This window comes from Egretta garzetta, unplaced genomic scaffold (assembly GCF_000687185.1).
Source record: "Egretta garzetta isolate BGI_Z169 unplaced genomic scaffold, ASM68718v1 scaffold71, whole genome shotgun sequence".
Lineage (NCBI taxonomy): Eukaryota > Metazoa > Chordata > Aves > Pelecaniformes > Ardeidae > Egretta > Egretta garzetta.
The window spans coordinates 695,839-716,653 of NW_009258618.1; the positions used below are offsets into that span (position 1 = coordinate 695,839).

A 20,815-nucleotide genomic window follows, 5' to 3' on the forward strand; every position below is an offset into this window, starting at 1 on the left:
CGCTGCTGGGGATGCAGCCCAGGACAAGGTTGGCTTCTGGGCTGCCAGCGCACATGGCTGGCTCATGTCCAGCTTTTCCTCCCCCAGCACCCCCAGGTCCCTCTGGGCAGGGCTGCTCTCCATCCCTCCATCCCCCAGCCTGGGTGAGTACCGGGGGTTGCTCCCACCCAGGGGCAGGACCTTGCACTTGGCCTTGTTGGACCTCATGAGGTTCAAGTGCAAGATTGCTTTTTGCAGTAAGACAGTCCTCAATGACTCTAGCAGCCGGATGATAAAACTATGATAAAATGTAAAATAGCTGTGTAGCGTTTGATAGTTTGGGATTTGTCTTGCAGTGAAACTGAAATAGAGGGCTGTCAGAAATAACATTTTTAGGGTTTTTTTTGCATATCTTGACACATCAGAAACAATTATTTTAAAAAAGAAATGCCTAACGCTTGCCCTCTGTTGTTAGAAAATGTTAAAAGGCAGAATTTGGTCTGTGGAAACTTTTTAGAGCAGTGGTCTGTCTGTGGTACATTACTGTGTATGGAGGGTGGAAAGAATACTGATACTGTTTGGCTGCTCAGTGTCAAAGCACGCTGCCGCTCTGCCTCTGGCAAATACCTGCAGTGGCAGGCTGCTTCTGTTAATGCGTGCAGCGTGAGTTGGCGGGTGCTTGTAACAGTCACCCTAAAAGTGGTAGAGGAAAAAAAGGATGCTGGATATGCAGTAAATCAGCATTATCCCAACAGAAGGGAGCACTGGGAAAAGAAACAAGTTGAGGCTGAAATCGGATTTGCAGCAAGAACAAAGATCTCGGCCAGCAGGGCTGAAAACTGATTTCTGTTTGTATTAGTTGCTGTGCAGGTACGTGTAGCCATGCTCCAAAGGTTCTGTGTTTACAGAGGGAAATCAGAAAAGATATTTGTAATTAAGTAAAGAAATACTTGTTAATTTTGTGAATATAAAACTTTCCTCCCTCCAGACAAATTGATAAAGTACAGCTGTTGTCTGGCACTATTAATAGTAATAAAAATAGATTTGATAAAAGTGCTTGAGTTACCCAAAATGCAGTCATATGATTTTTTTTATCTGGTATGCTAATGTTAATAGTCTCAGAAGTTTCTATGTCCTATAAATATTTAAAGTATTGCAGGCTTTTTTTCTTCCACAATGACTGTCACATGGGAGTACTAAGATACCTCTTTTTGTTTGAAACTAATATTAATAATAGCCAAGTGGCCACAAGCTTTGAAATTTAAATACAAGTATCGTTATTACGGCGTTGTCCCTCCCGGGAAGAGAACTGCTCTCAGCACCTTGCTGAAGAATCTCACAGTGGGACAGAAGACCACTTTTAAAGTTTAAAGGTAGAACCCAAATGGGCAGCAGTAATGTGGTACTCGCCTCGTCCAAAAGAATGGCAGTATTACGCAGAATGCAAAACAGAGTTAGCTGCTCACTGCCATAGAGAGAAGGGCTGATGAGCTGCTCGTTGGTATTACTTGCATTGGCAGCATCTACAGTGAGAGGCAGGTGCTGTAAGAGTGCTGGTTTTTCTAATTAAAAAGTGAGGAAGTTATATGAATTTGCCACAGTGGAACTGGGCAACTGGGAACTGGAAGTCACATGTGGAATTAAAAAAAACCAACCAAACAAAAACTGATGCCTGCACTCATTTTGAAAGAGACTTGAGCTGTGTTGAAAGTGGAATTAATTGATTATTTATAAATCTAAATAAGTAACGAAAGTTTTAATGCTTGTGGAGTATCTTGTGTTTTACCATACTCAATTGGCGTTGCTTCTGACACACACACACACACAAAATTATCTTATTTGCAACTGGAGGTTTGTAGTTGTAGGTAGTTTGGTCTTAAAAAGGAGCCCAATGTTTCTAGGCAGAAGCAAGCAACTTATTGACTCCCCCTTATTGACATCGTTAGTCCACTTTCCCCCCAAAGTTTTGTATAACACAACTTTTGTTATACAAAAGTTTTTGTCTTTTGCTTGATAACATGAGTATGAACAACCATGTGTCATTGAATGCGGGTAACCTTCTTAAAGGAGATTTTTAATGTGTTCGAGGTAATTGTGTAATAGTATCTCTTCTCTTCTGCCTTGCTTGGTACGTGAAAAGCACAGCAAAGATAAAACCAGTGCGTTTTATGTTCAAAGCTTAATTTTGGAGAAAGACATCAGATAAGGCCAGTTGTCACAAACAGAGGTGTAAATTCCCTTCCAGCAATGGCTTCTCGGCTTTTTCTTTTGCAACAGTAAACAACCTACGCGATGGTTTTACTGTCCAGAGCTCTCCACAGCAGCTTCAAACCTGAGCACCCCTTGCTACCCGAGCTGCAGCTGATCAGATAGAAAGTGTGTGCAAATTTGGGAGAACACCAGTTACATGTGGAACGTTAATTTAAAAGAGAGGACTTACGCTGATCTCTGAAGGTTATTTAAAAGATAAATCTGGTGTCTTCTCCCTTTACTTAGTCAACATGTGTGGCGTTTGTTCCCACATCCCATTTGAAGTATCATAGAAATTAAGACTTGTCTGAAGGGCATGGTTTGCCCAGCGAGAGGGTAGATGTGTGGTGGAGCTCGTGTTAAGATTGAGGATATCAGAGAGATGTGTGTTGTAGCCTCCATAGATGTTTCAGAAAGAGAGCTGGAAAAACATTTTCAACCTGTTTTTTTTTAATCTTGTCCACCTGACTGTATGGTCAGGGCTTGTGGGCCAAAAGCTTCCAAGCTTTTGAAGTCAGAAACATTCCTGACCCTGAAAGGGCAAAGGAGAGTCTTGCAGGTAGGCTTTCTAGTACACAAAACTGCTTTATTCTCCGCATCTCCAACTTTGAAGTAACTGAATATTAGTAGGCTCCCGCTCCCTCTGCCTTACAGTGCTCTACCAAAAGCAAAGTGCTGCCACTGTTTTGTTTTTATGTTCAGCTTTGTTGTTGCTTTCTAAACTTCAGAATCCTTCTTTCTGCAAGCAATTGGCTTTATTCTCATGTATGAAACAACTAACTGATCTTCAGTTGCACATTCCACATCGTCATGAGCTTTTGCACAATTAGCCCAAATGCTTTTTTCTCTGCCTGTTGGCACGGTCTTCTCTGCCAGTTGTGTTTGTGTGGAGCATGTCCTCATTCTCATCTCTCCAAGCATGGCCTTAAAGAAAAGTTTGGTTTTGTTGTCATTGGGGTTTGTGTCAGATATTAGTTCGTGCTGACCCTGATAGCTAGCAAGTGTGCTTGCATGTCTTTAGTTCTTTCTGCTTTTTATGCTCTTCGTGTTCTCCCTTTTGTCTTGCTTTTGCTGAACTCTGCTTTTAAAATAGAATGTGGGTAGTCTGGAAAGCGGCATTGCTGCTAAGCCTTCTGTTTTAGCATCTAAAAGTTTGTATTAAGTGAATTTAAATTAATGTAACAGGTTTTGTTTTCATGTTTCTCAAGTTACAGTTCTGTCACTTGTTTAACGTGCCCTAAAATTGCGCTGCTATTGAAAGCTCTGGTCTCACCATGCTCTTCAGTTCATGTTCCTGCTGGTTCATGTGCCCTTTCTGTCCTACAGATACACAGCCAGTTGGATTAGCTCAGTGCTCAGGCAGGAGAATGTGTATATATTGCCTGTTTCTTGGCAGAGGTAGTGTTTAAGATCAGTGAGCTGATGCAAATTCCTGCACGGCTGTCTAGGCACCCGTGGTGGTGCAGAAGGGTGTGCGTGGCTGGGGAGGAAGCCACTGCTTGGTTTATGCTGAGTGTAGTCAGACCCTGTGCTGGGTCAGAGCTGATCGCGTGTGACAGTGGGGGAATGTGGTGTGCGACAGCTCAGTCATACAAATCCACAGTAGCAGGTAAAGGTTAAATACTATCTGAATTTGCCCTGGCTTTTGAATCAAATTAACGTCTACGCCTTCATTGTAAGTTTTACAAAGAAAGAAAATCTTCCGCGTAGCTTGACACTGCATCTACTCTTAAAGTTTTGTCACTTGTGATTTGCAGTGGAAGTAACATAGTCCCTATAGAAATACTATCCAATTAGAAGTAAAATTCCCCAGTTCCTTTTGGGTCACTGTGAAATAATTGTTCTAAAATGAATCTAAGTGTGTACAGATTGTATTTTGGGAGAGTTAATTACAAACTGTGTGGTTCAGGGATTTAGTGCAAGAAGAGGAAGAACAGTTGATGGAAGAAAGGAAAAAGAGAAAAGAAGACAAGAAGAAGAAGGAAGCTGCTCAAAAAAAGGTATGTTGGATATTAAAAAATAACCCCCTGTGCTTGTGGGTTACTTAGGTTTCATCACTGGTAAGTACTGTTTCAGCTGCTGTTATTCAGAAGTGTTTTGTTTTTAATTTAATGTTTTAAGCTTTAAATGTACTGTCTGTTCCTTAGTTGTAACTGACATATTGAACATCTTAATGGGCTTTGCGTACGGTTTCTTCAGAGGTTAAATATTCTTCTGAAATGACCATTCTTCTTCCTGATTGTCGGTTGAAGCAGTTTCAAGTTTGAAAACTTCCTCCACGTTAGTGCATTTATTAGTAGAATAAAATTACCAGTATTTTTTCTTTTAAGATAGTGGCTTCCAGCTGTATCCTTTGTCTTCTTATCCTTCAGTATGGGAAACACACATGTCATAACACAATTTGCATTAGGGAAGGTGGATAAAAATGAGAATACTGGCAGCAAAGGTGTTTGGGGATGGAAACATCACAGCAATGCTTGTAAACATTTCAGAATTCCTGTATCCTGTCAAGATATTAACCATGGCCATTGATTCTAAATATTGACCGTAAGCTTGAGAGGAGCTGGTAAATCTGTTTTTAAACACAGGCTTGTATTTGCTAACTGGTGGTAGCAAAGTGAACCTGCTTAGCAGTTTATCACTGATTCCATTGACTAATGCTACATATTTGTTATATAGGCAAAAAATCAGTAGTCAGCACTCCATGTTTGGCCTGAATAAAGATGTTCGTTGTGCACCTGTACAAAATTAGGTATGTCTAGTTTTGCAACAAATCTCAATGAAATGCTACTGGAGGAATACTCCTAGAAGAGGTATTTGCTCATTTCAGAATGAGAGGTTCTTTTCAGTAGCTGACAGCAGAGCTGTGTAATAATTTTTGGACCTCAATTGTATGTTTATAACTTGTTTTACTCTTGGAATTCTTTTTGACTCAGAAGTTGTAACGGGGAAGGAGTTGGTTTACGTGTAGAATTTGAATCTTTTCGATGTGGTTCTTTGTAGCTGGCTTTCTCCTCCAAAATTTTGTATTTTCGTGAGTTTGAAAGGCATGTTTGAGAGTGAAATTTGTAGAAGAAATAAAAACATGAATAATTCTTTGAAAGTGAAGAGTCTAGACCTTTGCCTAAAACTGGAAGTTTTGCTTACACTTTCTCCTGCTATGGAGTACCTGCCAGACTGTTCTTCAGAAGCCACAGGTCTTTACGGGTGTGCTGTATTCTCAGGGTAACAAAATGGGGTGTGCATGGATTTTGTGTATCAGGAATTTAAGCAGCTTCTATGGACAAAGAAGTAGAATGCCACAAGGATGTTCATGTGCATTCCTGGAGAAGCTTAAACTTGATATAGATTAAAGAGAATATACCTCTGAAAAACCATGGTAACAAACAATTGCCAGTTAATGTAGCTGTTATTAAAAAAAAAAAATAAAATCCTAGTACAGACGTGGCTTGAATCTAGATGAGATTGAAAACTTGTTAATATAGGTCACAAGGAAGGCAGAATCCTTTTTCTGTTCTGTTAATATTCATGAGTAGTTTCAGATTGACCAAAATTGCTCACCTTGTTTTGTAAGCTAACTTTTTCTGTTTGATCTCTTAAGAACGTAGTGTTTTGCCTTGTCAAACCATAGGCTCTCTAGCAAAAACTTTAAAGCATTTAATCATGCACCAAGTGCTGATATATTTTGGAAGTCCCTAGCTGAAATATGTTCAATTTTTTTTTTCTTTTATGTAATAGCACATTAGTATAAAAAGTCATCAGTAGCCTTATCCTGTGACCCTTTCTCTTTGCTGATCTCTTTGGGTGCTGTGCATAGTCAGAAACAGCAAAAAAAACATTTGGAAAATGCTAAGTTGTCTCGTTTTGCTGTTCATGGGTCAAGTGCCAAGCTAATGAATTGATTTTTAACTCGGGTCACAACTGGGGAGGGGGGTGAGATTGCAAGCTCTCCAGGGTAAACTCTAAACATGTGCGTGGGCATGGCAAGAACTGAAGAGGCATCGTGTAATCACACTGTGGAAGGAAAAGCTAGTCCTTGGGTTTTATATATACTGTAGTTTTGTAATAACTGGAACTAAAAGGAGTAGTAGGAGAAGAGCAGCAATCACAGAGGTATGACACTTAACAGAACATACCTTCTCTAAGCCGAGTAGCGCTCACATCCTGATGCTGAGCAGCTTCCATGGGACATCAACTGTTGTGTTCCATTTACCTTTTTATGATCGTATAAAAAGGTGCTTTGAACGCTTGGTTCCAAGCCAGCTGCTGCGCATACAGTACCTGGGAGTTTGAAGTGCAGACAAAACTTCCCAAGTCTTCAAAACAATTTTTTTAACCCAATCTGTTGAACAAAGAGCGTAACGGAAGGTTGTGGCCTTCTGTAGCGGCCCCAAGTACAGCAGTTGCCTTTTGGCAGGCGAGGAGCAGGGGCAGGGCTACTGGAGGAGTCAGGGTAATAGGATGAGCAAAACTGAAAATGAACATAGTGCGGGTTCTTTGATACGCTTGTGTCAGCAGCCATTGGCTTTATTTTTGCTTTCCTTAATTCCAGGGGCTGGTGCGTTACTGTTAGTAGAGTGGATTTTCTTCAAAAGAGATTTTGCAGTCTTTAGCTATTTTTAGCAATCTCTAAGAGCATAAATAAAAAAAAATGAGAAGCTTACACTCAAGGTTTCCTTGGGAGCAAGAGGCTACATGTTTAACTCTTGGACAGTATGACAAATTTGTGTATCCTTGCCTTTGTCAGCTTAAGAAGTAGAAAAAGAGGGTTTTTCTGTTACTGTACTCTTGATTCCTTTAAAAGAAGTGAGGAAATGGCACTGAAGAGACATTAATAAAGTTTCACTAGTCAGCCCTAACAGTGCTAATGTCTGAATCTCACCAAGTCTTACGTCAAATCAGTGAATCAGTCAGTGCTTCTTGCGTTCACATGCACCCTCTTTTTTTCTTTCTCCTCAAGTTTTTAACTATAGACAATCACAGCTTAAGTATTATCACAAATTTATTGCATACTATTAATGTATGCAATATCATAACTAAACTGGGTTGTATACAGCTACCAAAGCAACCATATCAAATTATATCTCATTTTGCTTTGGTGATAGTGCATTTTAAAAGTGATAATTATGAAAACTCTAGTTTCAGGTGGGAAGCATTATGGTTTGTGCTTTCGAGAGGTGCGTTATGAAGTCAGTTTCACTATGGTTTATAATTAAAACCTCACAATTAAGGTGCACTTCCATACAAGAAATGTTTCTCTCTCTGTTTTTATCCTATGATAAAATTTTATTTAATGAGATCTCTCCTCTTGGCCCTATCACAGGTATAACCAGTTAAATCTGGGAAATGAAAGACTTAAAGCTTTTGCATGTACTTTCTTTCTTCCTTTACATTTCTAGGTCCCTCCCTCTTCTTCCCCTGCTGTATGAATTTTGCAATAAAAGTGGTGGAGGTTCCTTGCTTCCAGGCACAGTTTTTAACTCACTTCAAACATGTTAATTTGCAAGTTTAATTCCATCTGTTTCATGTAGTTATCTTTCAAATTAATTTTGTCTTCTGTAACATTTAAACAGCTTTCTAGGCGTAAGGAATAATAGGCATGGGTTGGTTAGAGAGAGACACTTCTGAAATGGATAATTAAATAACTTTTAAACGTTTTAGAAGAGGAGAGTCAAAAGCTGATGTTGCTTTATGAAGTGGCATGCGTGCATATGGTTCTTCTCTTATCTGCACAAATCACTGACAATTCTTTTTTCTTGTTCTAGGCCATTGAACAAAAAATCAAAGGTAAGTTACTTTAGAGTTATTTCTATTCTGTATCTTATTTCTGCATTTTTAAATACGTTGAATCAAATGGCTTGTCACCTGAAAGCTCTTCTTGAACTAAAAAATAGGATCCTTGAAACTTTGGTTGCACTTTTTCAAACAGGGACCACAACAGAAGAGTAATGGTGAAAGGTTTATTCCAGGGATTGGAGTCTTCTGTTCTTCCCGGTTTCCATTCTTAATTACTTAGACAGCCCCGGGCATATATATAATACCTTGAGTTCTTTTCCATGTTTGCTTTTTTCCTTCCCCTTTTTTGCTTTGTTTGAAAAGTGCACAAATAGTCTCATGCTTCAAGTGTGACCGTGTATGTAGAGATCCACATCATTTCCAAATCACCTAAGTGAAACTGGGGTTGGAAATGCTTGGTAGACAGCTGATTGATAGGTCTAGTTTTAGCTAACTCCTGCATGTGGAGAGTTCATCCTGACAAAATGAGTGATACGGCAGTACCTGAGAGCTTAATTCCCATGTTCGGTGGCGGGCTGGGGACGCTGCAGTTACCATGAATGTTTGGGGGGTTTTATACAGATCTCCATTCCAATTAGCTTCTATAAAGAGGGGAAAAAAAGATTCTTTTCACTTTCTTTTTAATTCTAGCTCATAACCTGTTAGTTGGGAAGTGGATAACAATTGCAGAAGTGATCATGTGGAGTGCTTGCTGAATCCGTTTTCTGGGAACATTGGGTTTAATTTAATACTTACTTGAGCAGTGGTAGAAACAGGAGCTCAGAAGCCCTGCTTAGCAGAGATGCAATTACTGTTGGAAAAATGAAAAAGTGTTTGAAGTGCTGTTCTGGCATGAAGGTAGTAAAATGGCAAAGGACATGCTGCGCTTGGGAAGAGGCAAAGGAACAAATGAAAGGGTCCGTTACGGAGGTGTGTGTTTGAAGAAGCATCCTAGTTTGCATGTGGTTGAAATGGAGGAGGCAGGTTCTCCACAGAAAAAACATGCCGGTTCTCCTGCCGAGGACTGCAGTACCAATTACCAGGTATCAGGAGACTCGTTTATGTCTAGTTTATTTAAGTGTAATGTGTACTTTAGTGTGTGTGTTTAAAAGGGGGGCGGGGGGAAGATTGAGTAGGACCGATAGGTTTCCAGTCGTGGCGATGCTCTGCGAAGGGAAGGAGGGCAGCCTGGGCTCTGCGTCTTGGAGTTCTACATGATGCTTTGAGGAAGCTGATGGTTTGGTTATGGAGCATTGCTCGCTGGAGGCAGAGGGAGCTGCACAGTTCCTACAGTTGATGCCAGTAATGGGAGCTTGCGTTCTGTGTGCGGAACCATCCTGTGGGTGCCACTGGACTGACCATAGGTCCTGGCCCTTCCAGCCTGACGCCGGCTGCTGAAATCGGCTGGGAATTCTGTGTTTGTCTTTAGGCGCAGGACTGGATACCTAATAAAAGTGCTGGAAGAGTACTATAATTAATAAATACTCTTCACTTGTTTTTTTAAAGCATCCTTTTTCAAGCAGTGCGTGATGGAATTGCGTTTGAAGTACAGGCTAAGCTCTTGTTTTCTTCTGTATATTCCTGCCAGAAGGTTTCTAAGATAATATACCAGATTTAAAGAATTATGGAAGTGTTTGGTTTTATCCTGAAGTAATAAAATCTATCTGAAAAGATAGCGAGGAAGGGAAATGGCAAAATACTTCGCTGTAAATAATAACATCCATTTTGAGTGAACGTTTGACCTATGTACTTACACCGCACTGGCATCCGCGCGTCACATCAGGGACGGGGCTGCAAAAGCAAATGGCTAAAAATAGCAGGAAGCCAGGAGGGCAGTGATTCTGCTCCGTAGGCTACCCGATGGTAATCTTCAAACTGACAGAAAGTGCCTTTCTTTTGAAGGACTGAGTGAATTTTTTTTCCTTTCTCTCCTTGGAGGCCTAATGTTTACTGATGGAAGTATTAAGGTCCAGCTTTACTGTTACATTATTATCAAAAGGGTATTTCAGAAAGTTCAGCTGGAATTTAGAGTTATCAAAGCAAGGCAAGCTGGCAGTCCTTCCGAGGAACCACACACCTTACGGGATTCAGATACGCAACTTTTTGCAACAGTTTTTCTAGGAACAAAATTCGTTGCTTGTGTTGCACATAACGCGCTCATTGTTTCAACAGTTTTGCCTGCTTGTATTCAGGATGCAAATTAATGTTTCATTAGTTTCCAAGTTTCCATCGCGTTAATGTCTTAAATAATTTATTCTGTGCATGAGCTGAAGATAAAATACAAGAGTGTAGGATCTCTAAATAATTCAGAATTACGTTACTCCTTTCAGAAAAGTAGCTGGTTAAGTGTTGGGGGTGGGTAGAGAGGTTATTTCTTGTTTTCAAACGTAGTTTGAAGGTTCCAAAATGTTCTTTTAGCTAAGGTAGGAGTTGTTGTTGCACCAGCTGAAGTAGCTACCGGTGTTCATGGCAAACTACAAGACTGCCTTCTGAGGAAGTTAATAGTGCTGAATTTATTTTGTTTTTTCCTCTTCAGGCTTGGGAATGGCAGTAATGAAGATGATGCTAATATAAATGTTTCTGGTACAAGCAGCATTTTAATGCTGTAGGATTGTCATTAAAAATACATGTATGTCATTCCTGTGGATTTGAAATACCCCTAACCTATCCAGTTTTATACATCTGGCTCTATTAAAAGAGGGAAGAGGCAGTTCATAGGAGTTAGAGATGAATGTATTATTTAGTTGCTAAGTGGAAGGCTTCTCTGTTTGTGCAGCAGCTAGCATAACAAATTCGTACATCAACAAGTGTTTGTGTACCAGGTATTTTGGGAAAAAATCAGTATCAGTTCTCAACAAATAAGGCCTTTTAATCCTGTAGAATTGTCAATTGTTGTTTCCCTCTGGTTTGGCAAAATATGTGTTTTTGCTGTCTATTAAAGACGGACAAGTCGATCCATTTACCCTGAATTTCCCCTAAAACAGGACTCTGCAAACTGCACCGTGGCCACGAGTAGCTAACGATAAGCCAGGCGCAAAAGCAAATGCTGTTTCCGAGGAATGGTTGAGTTTTGCTGTGCATGCTCGCTTCAGGAATCACAGTGTACTTATGCAGGACAAGATTGCGTTACGAGATGAAATATCTTTTTACACGCGCTTTAATGTATGCACATAATACCCTGGTGAAGTAATTTATAACATGTGAACAGTACTGTTTGTGTGGGTGCCAGTGTTGGGGTTCGTCGCTATGAGTGCTTTTGTGCTTTGCGGAACAGTTCAAGCTGGAGCTGGAAACATCTGTCAGTCCTCAGCTCTGAATTCCCCGGCTTTGCAGAAGGCAGAGGCACAAAGTGCTACTTTTCTTACAGAACAGAATAAACTTTGCATCAACCACTGAAACGGAAAGTGCTTTTAAAAATAGCTGGGTGTGGAGTTGAAATCTTTGACTCATATTTCCCACCTTGGAAACTTCTTATTAATTTTGTTCTCTGTGAGGCAGAATTGCCCGAACACACTAATACTTTGGGGTTTGTCGGTTTGTGTTTTTGGTTGTGTTTTTTTTCACTTGTCTAACTATGCTTTTCCTGATTGGAAAAACTGTTATGTCTGCTTTTTAAATCTTGAAAGCGCATAGCAAAAATGAACAGAGTAAGAAGCGCTTGCTGTTAAACTTACCCGTTGGAATGGCATACGCCTTACCTTTGTGCAGATCCGCAGGGGTTAATGAATTGGCAAACAGTTAGATATTTTCCAGATCAGCTAGCTGAGCTTACAGCTGCGGCCATTTTTCCACAACGAAAATTCTAGCACTACATCTTACGTGTGTCAGCTTGAAAGCCAGACTTCCTCCGTTTGCCCTTCAGCATTCCAGCCCTGACAACTCTTTGGGGCATGACGCGCAGGGAGGGAGCCTTACAATACATTTTTAAGAGGTCAGCTTCAGCAGCAGCAAGAAGAAACGTTTAAATGACGGCTTGGGTGCTGTTCTTTGTGTGGTTTAGGAGACGATTTGATCTTTGTACGCTGATTTTGTGCGAGCGAGGAACTTTTCCATCTGCATTAAAGTTATTCAAACAGCTGCCATTTTTTTTTCTTTTTTTTTTTTTTTTTGGAGGGGGAGTTTTAAGTGACTGGGCCCCTACTCCAGGAGGAGTTGGCAGGCAGCACTCCTGGAGCAGTAAAATGACACCATGCTTCTCCTCCATTTTCTAATGAAATCTGCAGAGTGGGAGAGCAACACAAGTTGGAAGCGTCTGTCTTTGGAATCTCTCTGTAAACTGTAACTTCACCATCCCCTGCTTTGTGGGTTTTCAGCAGGTTTGTTCTCTCTGAAAATCTGTCATTTTTAATCTTCGCTTCTGTAAACTTGCTATTGCTAGTCCAGTAAATTAACTGCGATAGACTGTGAGTCTGTTAGTATTCTCTTTCTGCCTTAATAGGATTCAAAATAAAATACTGGTGCGCAGAACAAACTTTTATTAAACAAGCAACTTGTTTCTAACAAATAAAAGTATTAAGATAATGATTAAGGGGTGTTGGAATTTATAGTAGCTGTATTAGAATGTTAATGTGTTATTTAGTCTTCAGGGAAGTTATGGACCAGAAAATGTTGGGCAGGATAAATTGTATAGCTTAAAACTTACGCTCTGTGGTACTTCGGGAAGTGAAGGCGAGGGAGTTGTGTTGCGCTTCGGATTGATTCCAGTTTGAAATAACAGGCGAATGTAAACTCTGCGTATTCTTTAGTATAACTCTGGTAAGATTTCTGTTTGCTGATTGTAGTGAAAGAATGACCGTATTTGCTAGGGAAGTGAATGCATAGAACTTATGAGAAATATAATTTTCTTAAACTGTTGGAGAAATCTCGTTCATGTCGTGGCTTAGGGGCTGGCTTGGCAGAAAGTAGCTTGTTTATTAGTTGTACTCTTCTGTAATCGAAATTGATTCGGTAACAGAATCCAATGGACTGGCAGGTAATAATACACACTTTGGCTCAAAGTTGCTTTAATTAGCTAAGCCAAGTATTAATGTTGCTGCGTTGCAGCACTGCCCTAAACGTGCTACTGCAACTCTGGGCGTCTCATGGAATGTCACATAGGAACGATTTTGCTTTATACGAGAGGAGCAGTTGTATGTGAGTGTCAGTGCTGGTGCAGGGAGACGGATTCTCTCATGGACCATGTTATGGGGTGTTGTGTGTCAGCTTAAAAACCTCTTCAAGCGAGGTGTACTTTCCACTTAAACTGACAATATAAAAAAAAAAAAAGCTTAAATACAGTGTGCAGAAGGCCGAAGGACGTGTGTGCCTAAGCGGTGCCATTCTGTACAACTGCTTTGTGGGCTTGATAATGATACACTGGCTACAAAAGGTGGTTGTTGTCCGCCCTGTCACTGCCGGCACTCCTCAGGTGCAGGCTGAACTGGGCTTTAAACTGTAACGAGTCATTAGCGTGAGTCGGTTGCAGCAGAAGGCATACTGATAGATCAAAAGGGTAAGGTTTGGGCAGTAGTTACACAGATTGTGGTGTGTGAAGAATTTTTTTATTATTATTTCAAAGCTTCTTGCACTACCCAGACCACAGAAATGTGCAAAGTGCTTATGCATTAAGTTGTTGACAAATTCTTAGCTATTTGCTAAAATAGCCCCCCCAAAGGCCTAGTCATTTTGAGTTACTGTAATTATTTTTAAACCAGGAAATTTGAAAATGAATAAACGGAAATGGATTTGTTTAAGACTTACTTGTGTTTGTGAAATTGTTTGGATCGTAATCTGTTGTCGCATTATACGCATCAAAACATCGTGCAAGGAACCTGACTGGAGTTACCTATTTTTTTTAATACAGGTAGCAACTTAAATTGATGGAATCTGGTACAGTCTTGGTGGTTTTTATCAACTTGCCAATTTATCTAATAGCTTTTGAATACCTTCTATTCCCCCTGCTCTGGACATTGCATTGACTTATGTCTTAGCTGTTCCTCTCCTTAATTCTGTCCTTCTCCAGTCAGCTGTGAAATAGAGCTGGGTCGCTGCTGTGTCGGAGCAGGGGAGACGGGGCTGCAGAGTGAGCGTGCTGGTGGGCAGCTGAAGCTGCGTCCTCCTCCTCTCCCCTGGAGACTCCTGTCGAAGGCCCCTATCTGGCCGCCTGTGAAACAAGGAGGTCCCTACAATTTTTCTCATCTACTTAAGTAGCCTAAATGTAATATTCCATTAAAACACAACTCAGCTGCTGATTCTTAGGTAATGTTTTATTCTAAAGGCCTTCATGTTTCTGTTTTTTTTTTCCAAATAAGTAACTGTATTATAGTAGAAATTTTAAAAAAAAATAGTCACAAGTAACATTGGCAGTATTCAAATCAATTCTTTGAACAAAAATTTAAGGAGTTTATTTTAATTTATTTTTTATGTTGTATTACATGTGTCAGTTCCTGAAAGTGAATGATAAAGTGGTCTTTAAACAAAACCAAAAAAATATACAAAGCCCCAGAAAACTGTATTTTCACTCACATAGTAATGATATTCCAGCTGCTGACATGCCAGGAAATTGTTAAATGGAACACAGCAGGGAAATGGTTTAAGGATGCTGCTCTTAAGCCACAAGTCATGTATGTTTAGATGCTGCCAGTGTGCAAAGCTGTTCCTGAAAATAAATACAGCCTTAGAGTAACTGAAACCTGATTTATCATCGTGCGCCTCCTCGCCCAGCAGCGCAGAGCGAGCACCCTTGCTGGTCCCGAGCAGTGGTACCTGCCTCAGTTTCCCCCTTTCCTAGCACACAGGGCTAGTCCTCTTCCGCAGCCTGCCTCCACCTTAGAGGAGCCACTGGAGCAGTTTGATGGAGCGTCCTGAACTCTTTTCTCCTAGGATCTCAACAAAAAAAAGTGGGGGGTGACTTTAACCTGAGTCATGTCTCACTCCGTTGGCCGTACCACCCCAGAAGGGGCTGTGTTGCTGGGGAAGGAGTGACTGTAGTTAGTAGGAACCTCCTAAATGTTTGTCACCAGAGGAGTTGCATTACTGAGCTGTGCTCTGGCTCTTAGCAACAGGAACACCACGCAGATTAAACTATTTTTCTTTCAGTAACTTCTAAAACTGCCAGTTCCGTTTTGTGGAGCTCTGAGTAGAGATGGTGACTTGACCATGTAGGCAGATCAGTGCTGAGGGAGGTCTCTGTCGAGTCTTGGGATGTCTCAGCAAGTTCCACAGTAAATGTAAACATGCTCTATGAATATCTCATCTGAGAAATTTGAAAAGTACATGAGCATATCAATTGTATGAGGGATTGGAAGTACAGCTTACCAGTTGTGGTTGGGGTGAATGGCGGTAGCACGAGGAAGCACGCACCCAGGACCTCACAGTGTTCCTTCTATGCGTTGAGCCTGGCTTACTAACCAGTTACCTACACCTGAATAGGTGGGTGGAGGTGGTAAGTTGAGGATGTTGCGGTTTTCCCTTTATTCAGTGTCTGCGTTTGGTGTGTTCACTCACAGTTGACCACTGCAAATTATTTGACCTTCATCATGCCTTGAAGTGGCTGTGCTGTCAAGACCGAATGATAATTTGGAGTTGCAGTTGCACATTTGGCATTTTATCAATGCTGGCACAGTCCTGCCGAGCTGTGTATGGGGGCTACTGGTGCCATTGGCTTTTCCTGCTGGCAACGGATTGGCTTAAGGGCATTAATGTGTTTCCCTTTGGATGTTAGGGTTGATAAAGCAGGCGAGTCTTAACGACGCCTTCTGTATGTCCTGTTCACCTCTTGTTCTTTTTATGCAAGACCATAACACTTTTCTATATGTAATACTTATGTTTCCCATTGCAGTAAGATTTTTCTTTTTTTCGTACTTAAATATTTTTTTTTAAACAAAGTTTAAATGCCAAGATAAACTGGCATGGTGCTGGTTTGTTAGAAGCAGCTATGGAAAGCTTGTTCGTAGTAGCATACTTCAACTGAGATAACTTTGTTAGGAGTGATAGCGAGACACAGTTCTGCTTCCAGATCTGTGCTGTTAAAGCTGTGTGGTTATGGGATAATTGAGCTTTTAATGGGGAATGAGTTACAACTTGAATTGGGGAAAAAATGCTGCCGTTACATAATATATAAGCACATCTAAGAATATTGACATAGTCTTCAATTTTTGAAGTTGCTGTTCTTATGAATAACTTTGTCCAACTTTCTTTCTTTTGGGGGTGGGGGTAGTGCCAGAACAAACAAAGACAAGTGTAAGCCAGCCTCAGCCTGTCACCTCTAACGGCACTTCCACAGTAACCAGCACTAATAATAATGCCAAGCGGGCCACAGCCAACAGTCAGCAGCAGCAGACCTTGCCTCGATACCCTCCTCGTGAAGTACCACCGCGATTTCGACACCAGGAACAGAAACAGCTTCTGAAACGAGGTCAGCAGTTACCAGTTATAGCTGCAAACCTGGGATCTACTCCTAAAGTATTAAACGGCCAGTCAGGAGGCAGCACTGTCACAAATAAACAGCCTGTGACCAACGGAGAAGTGCCGAACAGCAGCAAAAAACAGCCAGGTGAGGGGGAGGTACCTTGTTTTCCTTTAACTTAAAATCGAATAGTTTAAATTCAATTATCAGTGAAATATTTGAGCTAATGTTATTTCAACTTTAAATGTAAGCTGTATCATGATGAGATATTTTCCTGTGTTGTAGCTTAATATTACAGGATGGTTTCAGCCATCTTTGTGCAGGTTTCCTGCTGCAACTTAAGACATCTCAGTTGCTTGGTGTTGCCAGTGGTGTACAATCGACATCTCTGGTTTCTGCACAGATGTTGAAGCCAAAATGACCACTGCTATTTCTGAATTTCCAGTCTTTATCCTAATAATTTGTCCAAGCGTGGTCATGGTACGAAGCATCTTTTTTGCATCCAGTTTTGTTACACAGATTGCACAAGGAAGAGTCTTTCAGATGGTTCCCAGAGCATTCTGAAGAGCACCTCAAGATTTTTTGTTTATTTTGGGGGGGGGGGGTGGTTTGTTTTGGTTTTTGGTTTTATATCTAGACATATATTTAGGGCACAACTTGTTTAGAATATCAGAATTGTTTTTTGTTGCTAGGACAGAGTTTTTCTTTGTTCATCTACCTGAAGCTAGGTTGTCCTACAAAATGGATCAACCTTTAGCTTTATCGCTATTAGTATAGTTGTCCTTTATTATTTTTGCTTGTGATGTATTCTCTTCAAATACCCTTTTAAGAGTAGTAAACTTACCTGCTACATGTACATAATTTGCTGTTCAGTCAATGTACTAGCATGCAGTTCAGCAAATTCTTTGGGGACAATAAGGACAGTCTTTTTGGCTGGAAAAAATAACTTTCTTTGTAGGGATCTAGATTTTCAAAGGGATTTGGTATTAATGCCTGCTAACACTTAATATGTTGGACAAATACTTTCTTATTTTTATGTACACAGATAGTTTCTTCTGAAACATTCTTGAATTCCCAGTGTTTCTCAAAATTAGTGTTTTATACACTACAAAGGATGTGAATCCTAGCCCCCTCAGTTACAAAAAAGATTTTGGGGAAATAGCCTTGATATTTCAAGTTTCAGTTAAATTTTGAGCTGTTCTGATTACTGAATCTTGAAGAAGCAGTATTAAAAATGAAAGTAAACAACCAAAGCATTGGAAGCCGTTTATCCATGTGCCCCTTGAGGAATGTTTCTGATACTACTCTCCAGTATTATTCTTGCAGTGTACTGATAGAACTCTTTGCCATTCCAAGAAGTGATTTTTTTAATTATTATTTTTTAAGCAGTTAACTTTTTTTTTTTACTTCACCTGTATAATTTTGTTCCTGTCTATAGTCAAGTTTAAAGTAACCTTTCATATACTTGCTTGCTTCTAAGGTGAAGCTTTTTCTGCAGCATATATATATCCTCTACTGGTCAAATTGTGTGGCATCAAGTAGTGATTTAAATAAAAATCCATGTGTAAACTAAGTGTTGCTCTCTATACAACCTATTAAACCTCCTCACTGTATGCGGAGGTGAGTTTGAGTATGCTGTCCTCCATTTCACTGTCTGTGAATGCCAGCCCAATGTTTAATTAGTTGGCTTCCCATTTGTGTATTGCCTTATTCCCAGTTTTGCTTGATTTTTGTGCTGGTGTGGCTGGAAAACCTTTAGGCTGGGAGATGTCAACGGTCCCTATGCGGTGCTGCTACAGCGCCGTAGCCAGTGTCTGAGGCATTAGCTTTTCTGGGAGTAGTTCTGCGGTTTGAATAATATGTGAATTATTAGAACAACGTCTACACCTCCATCTGGTAACTCAAAGGTGCTGAGAGCCTTTAGGGGAGAGAATGGTTGGCCAAACCACTTTTCCATCTTAAGAAAATGTTTGTAGTGGCCTGGCAGGCACTGACTGTCGGGTCTTTGTTAGGGGTGTGCTGTGCTCGGGTGGCCCCGGGTGTGCGGGGTGGACTGCTCAGAGCTGGGAGGTCAGGGCCTCGTTTCTTGGTGCCGTGTGTCTGTATGCTTGAAAGATCTCTTTCCTCTAGTGTAACCAGGAGTAATGTCCCATGCGGATGTTCTGTCATGTTCTTGGGGAAATGTATAGGAAAATAATTTTTCAGTGCTGGATTTTTGTAACGATTTTGAAATCTTGTCTAATGAATTACCTGTGAGGTAGCGTGGAGTTGGCCATAGTCCAGCAGCACGCAAGAGTGCCTTAATGTCTTTCGACACCTTCGTATCTGAAAGGAAATGCTACTGTCATTTGCCTGTCGCAGTCTTATTCACTCACTCTCCCTGGTTCCTCTTTTGGCTTCCAACAGCAGCTTCTAGGTAGTCTCCTTGTCATTATCTCCGAGACTAAAAGTTGTGTGACATGGGGCACATCTGTAGATCCCTTCCTATTGAAAGAATATCCTTGCACAGGCTGTTTGGGTTAGCAAATTTTACACCTTAACAGAGTATCTTTGATGATTGCTAAGTTCTCTGTTTTTTGGTTTTTTTTAGCATTATTTAATGGATATTGGGATCCATCTGTATTTTAGGGCTAAAAGAAAAACTGTAGCTTGAAATGTTGAAGTCGAAATTGCTGGAATTAGTAATGGCTCCAGTTGTTTCATCTATTGTCCCTTGATAGACCCTGGAGTAGGATCTCTCCCTGGTTCCAGCGGAGCCAGGGATATACTGTTAATATACAGTATATTAACAGGGATATTAATATACAGGGATAAACAGTTAAACAGTTATAACTGTTTGGTAGGTGCTTTGTAAAAGCCAGGGAACACAAGTACTGCTAAATTTCAAGTCTTCCTGTAATTGCCCTGGCCACAGTAAGTTTTTAAGTATTAGAGAATTTTTTAATTATATCAACGGTGAAGAAAACCCCTCTTTATGTGTTTTGTGTGTGGACAATCATCTTCTCTTTTGAAAATCAACCTGCTTTGTTTAGAAGTAAAGCTTAGGAAGGGATAGTCCTCTGGCTTGTTTTTTTTCCTGCTGTTTTTAGGACATTTGGCCTATCTTTTTATTAAAGACACATAAGTGAAGCTCATGCCATGTAGTACTTCTGAAATAGATACAGCCTTGTACCAAGATGGTTATTTTAAGGAATCTACATAAGTAGCTCTTTATCAGAACATTTTCATACCCAATTCAGTTGTTTGCTCTCCTGGAGTTTTCCCCTATGCGTAAACTTCACAGGAGAGGAAGGTCTTGAGTGCTGCCTTGGCGTGTGCCTTTGCCTCTGTGCTTTGTAACACATCAGAAGAGCCAGGTGGTTATTCCACAATGAAATGATTTATATAATGAACTAAAATATTTGCCAGCAGTAATTGCTTACAACTGTGGGACAGAACAAAACAGGAGAGCACCATCAGGCTCTTGGCCTTAGTCCAGTTACTTGGATTCCTTTGAGGCGAGTGGGTCTCACTTTATCCTCCTGCATCTTGCAGCAGAGCTGCAAAATTGTTACAGCCGGAGCCTTTGGAAACAAAAGTTTCTTCCCGTAGCTTAAGGGTTTTTTCTCAGTTATTGTAGGAGTCAGGGAAGAAGTGAGCAGTTGGGGTTTGCAGTTAGTAGTGATGGAGGTTGATGTAGTTTAGGAAACATGGCCTTAGATGTGGCAGTTACGGTCTCCAACTGTAAAATCTGTGAATTTGAAACATTAACTTTGATTTCACACGCTTCCTATAGGACACTTAGGAGGAAGAAGCTATGGAAGAGTGGTAAATAAAAGTTTGTTATGCACACACTTAGCTTAAATCAGAGTTGGACTGAACTTAGTTATTTCTGTTTGCTAAATCATGCAGCAAAATAATGACTTTCAGGTGGAGAAAGCATGCCGTTCGAAGCAGTGATAGGAACTTGCTTAAGTTTCAGGGCTGACCTCCAAAATTCTAAGTTAATACAGTCAAAAATTAACCAGTTTTGGTTTCAATTACTATAAATTCTTCCCCTTTTTTTATATAACTCAAACTTAAGGACATATTGAATTGGTTAATTGAATGCCAAGTGTATAAAAAAAATAACTAGTGGTGGAAGTGTTTACTAAAAGCAGCAAAACTGCTGGTCGTTAAATCGAAATGCTACATGTAGAAAGGCGGGTTTGCTGTCGGTGTCTCTTCCCTGTGGTGTGCTCAGCACCGTGGGTGAGGCAATTCAGAACTTGCTTGTCGCTAGCACGGTCAGTACAATTGAGACGGCTCTTAAGGGAAACCTTTCCTGAAAAAGGGGCTAATAAATGGTTTAAAAGTAACAAGTGGTTTGGGGACTGTTCTCAAAGGGCTAGTTCACTTAAGTAACACTTCTGTACTTTTCTTGCTTTTTTTTTTTTTTTTTTGTAG

The 20,815-nt window shown here is 40.5% G+C and overlaps 1 protein-coding gene across 7 annotated transcripts in view; it reads left to right on the plus strand.

Moving 5' to 3' along the window:
• TNRC6A (trinucleotide repeat containing adaptor 6A) overlaps window positions 1-20,815 on the plus strand; it is a 57,418-nt gene that overhangs the window by 10,174 nt on the left and 26,429 nt on the right. For 5 of the 7 annotated variants that reach the window (XR_004843217.1, XM_035903567.1, XM_035903564.1 and 2 more), the window contains exons 3-5: window positions 4,139-4,229; window positions 7,995-8,016; window positions 16,202-16,537. Coding sequence is in view for 6 of the 7 variants with exons in the window: in XM_035903567.1 (XP_035759460.1) it covers window positions 4,139-4,229; window positions 7,995-8,016; window positions 16,202-16,537 (449 nt within the window). In the remaining variant the exon portion in view is untranslated. Of the gene's footprint in view, window positions 1-4,138; window positions 4,230-7,994; window positions 8,017-13,850; window positions 13,873-16,201; window positions 16,538-20,815 lie in introns of those variants that run through there. The other 2 variants (XM_009648083.2, XM_035903566.1) reach the window with 1 other exon arrangement.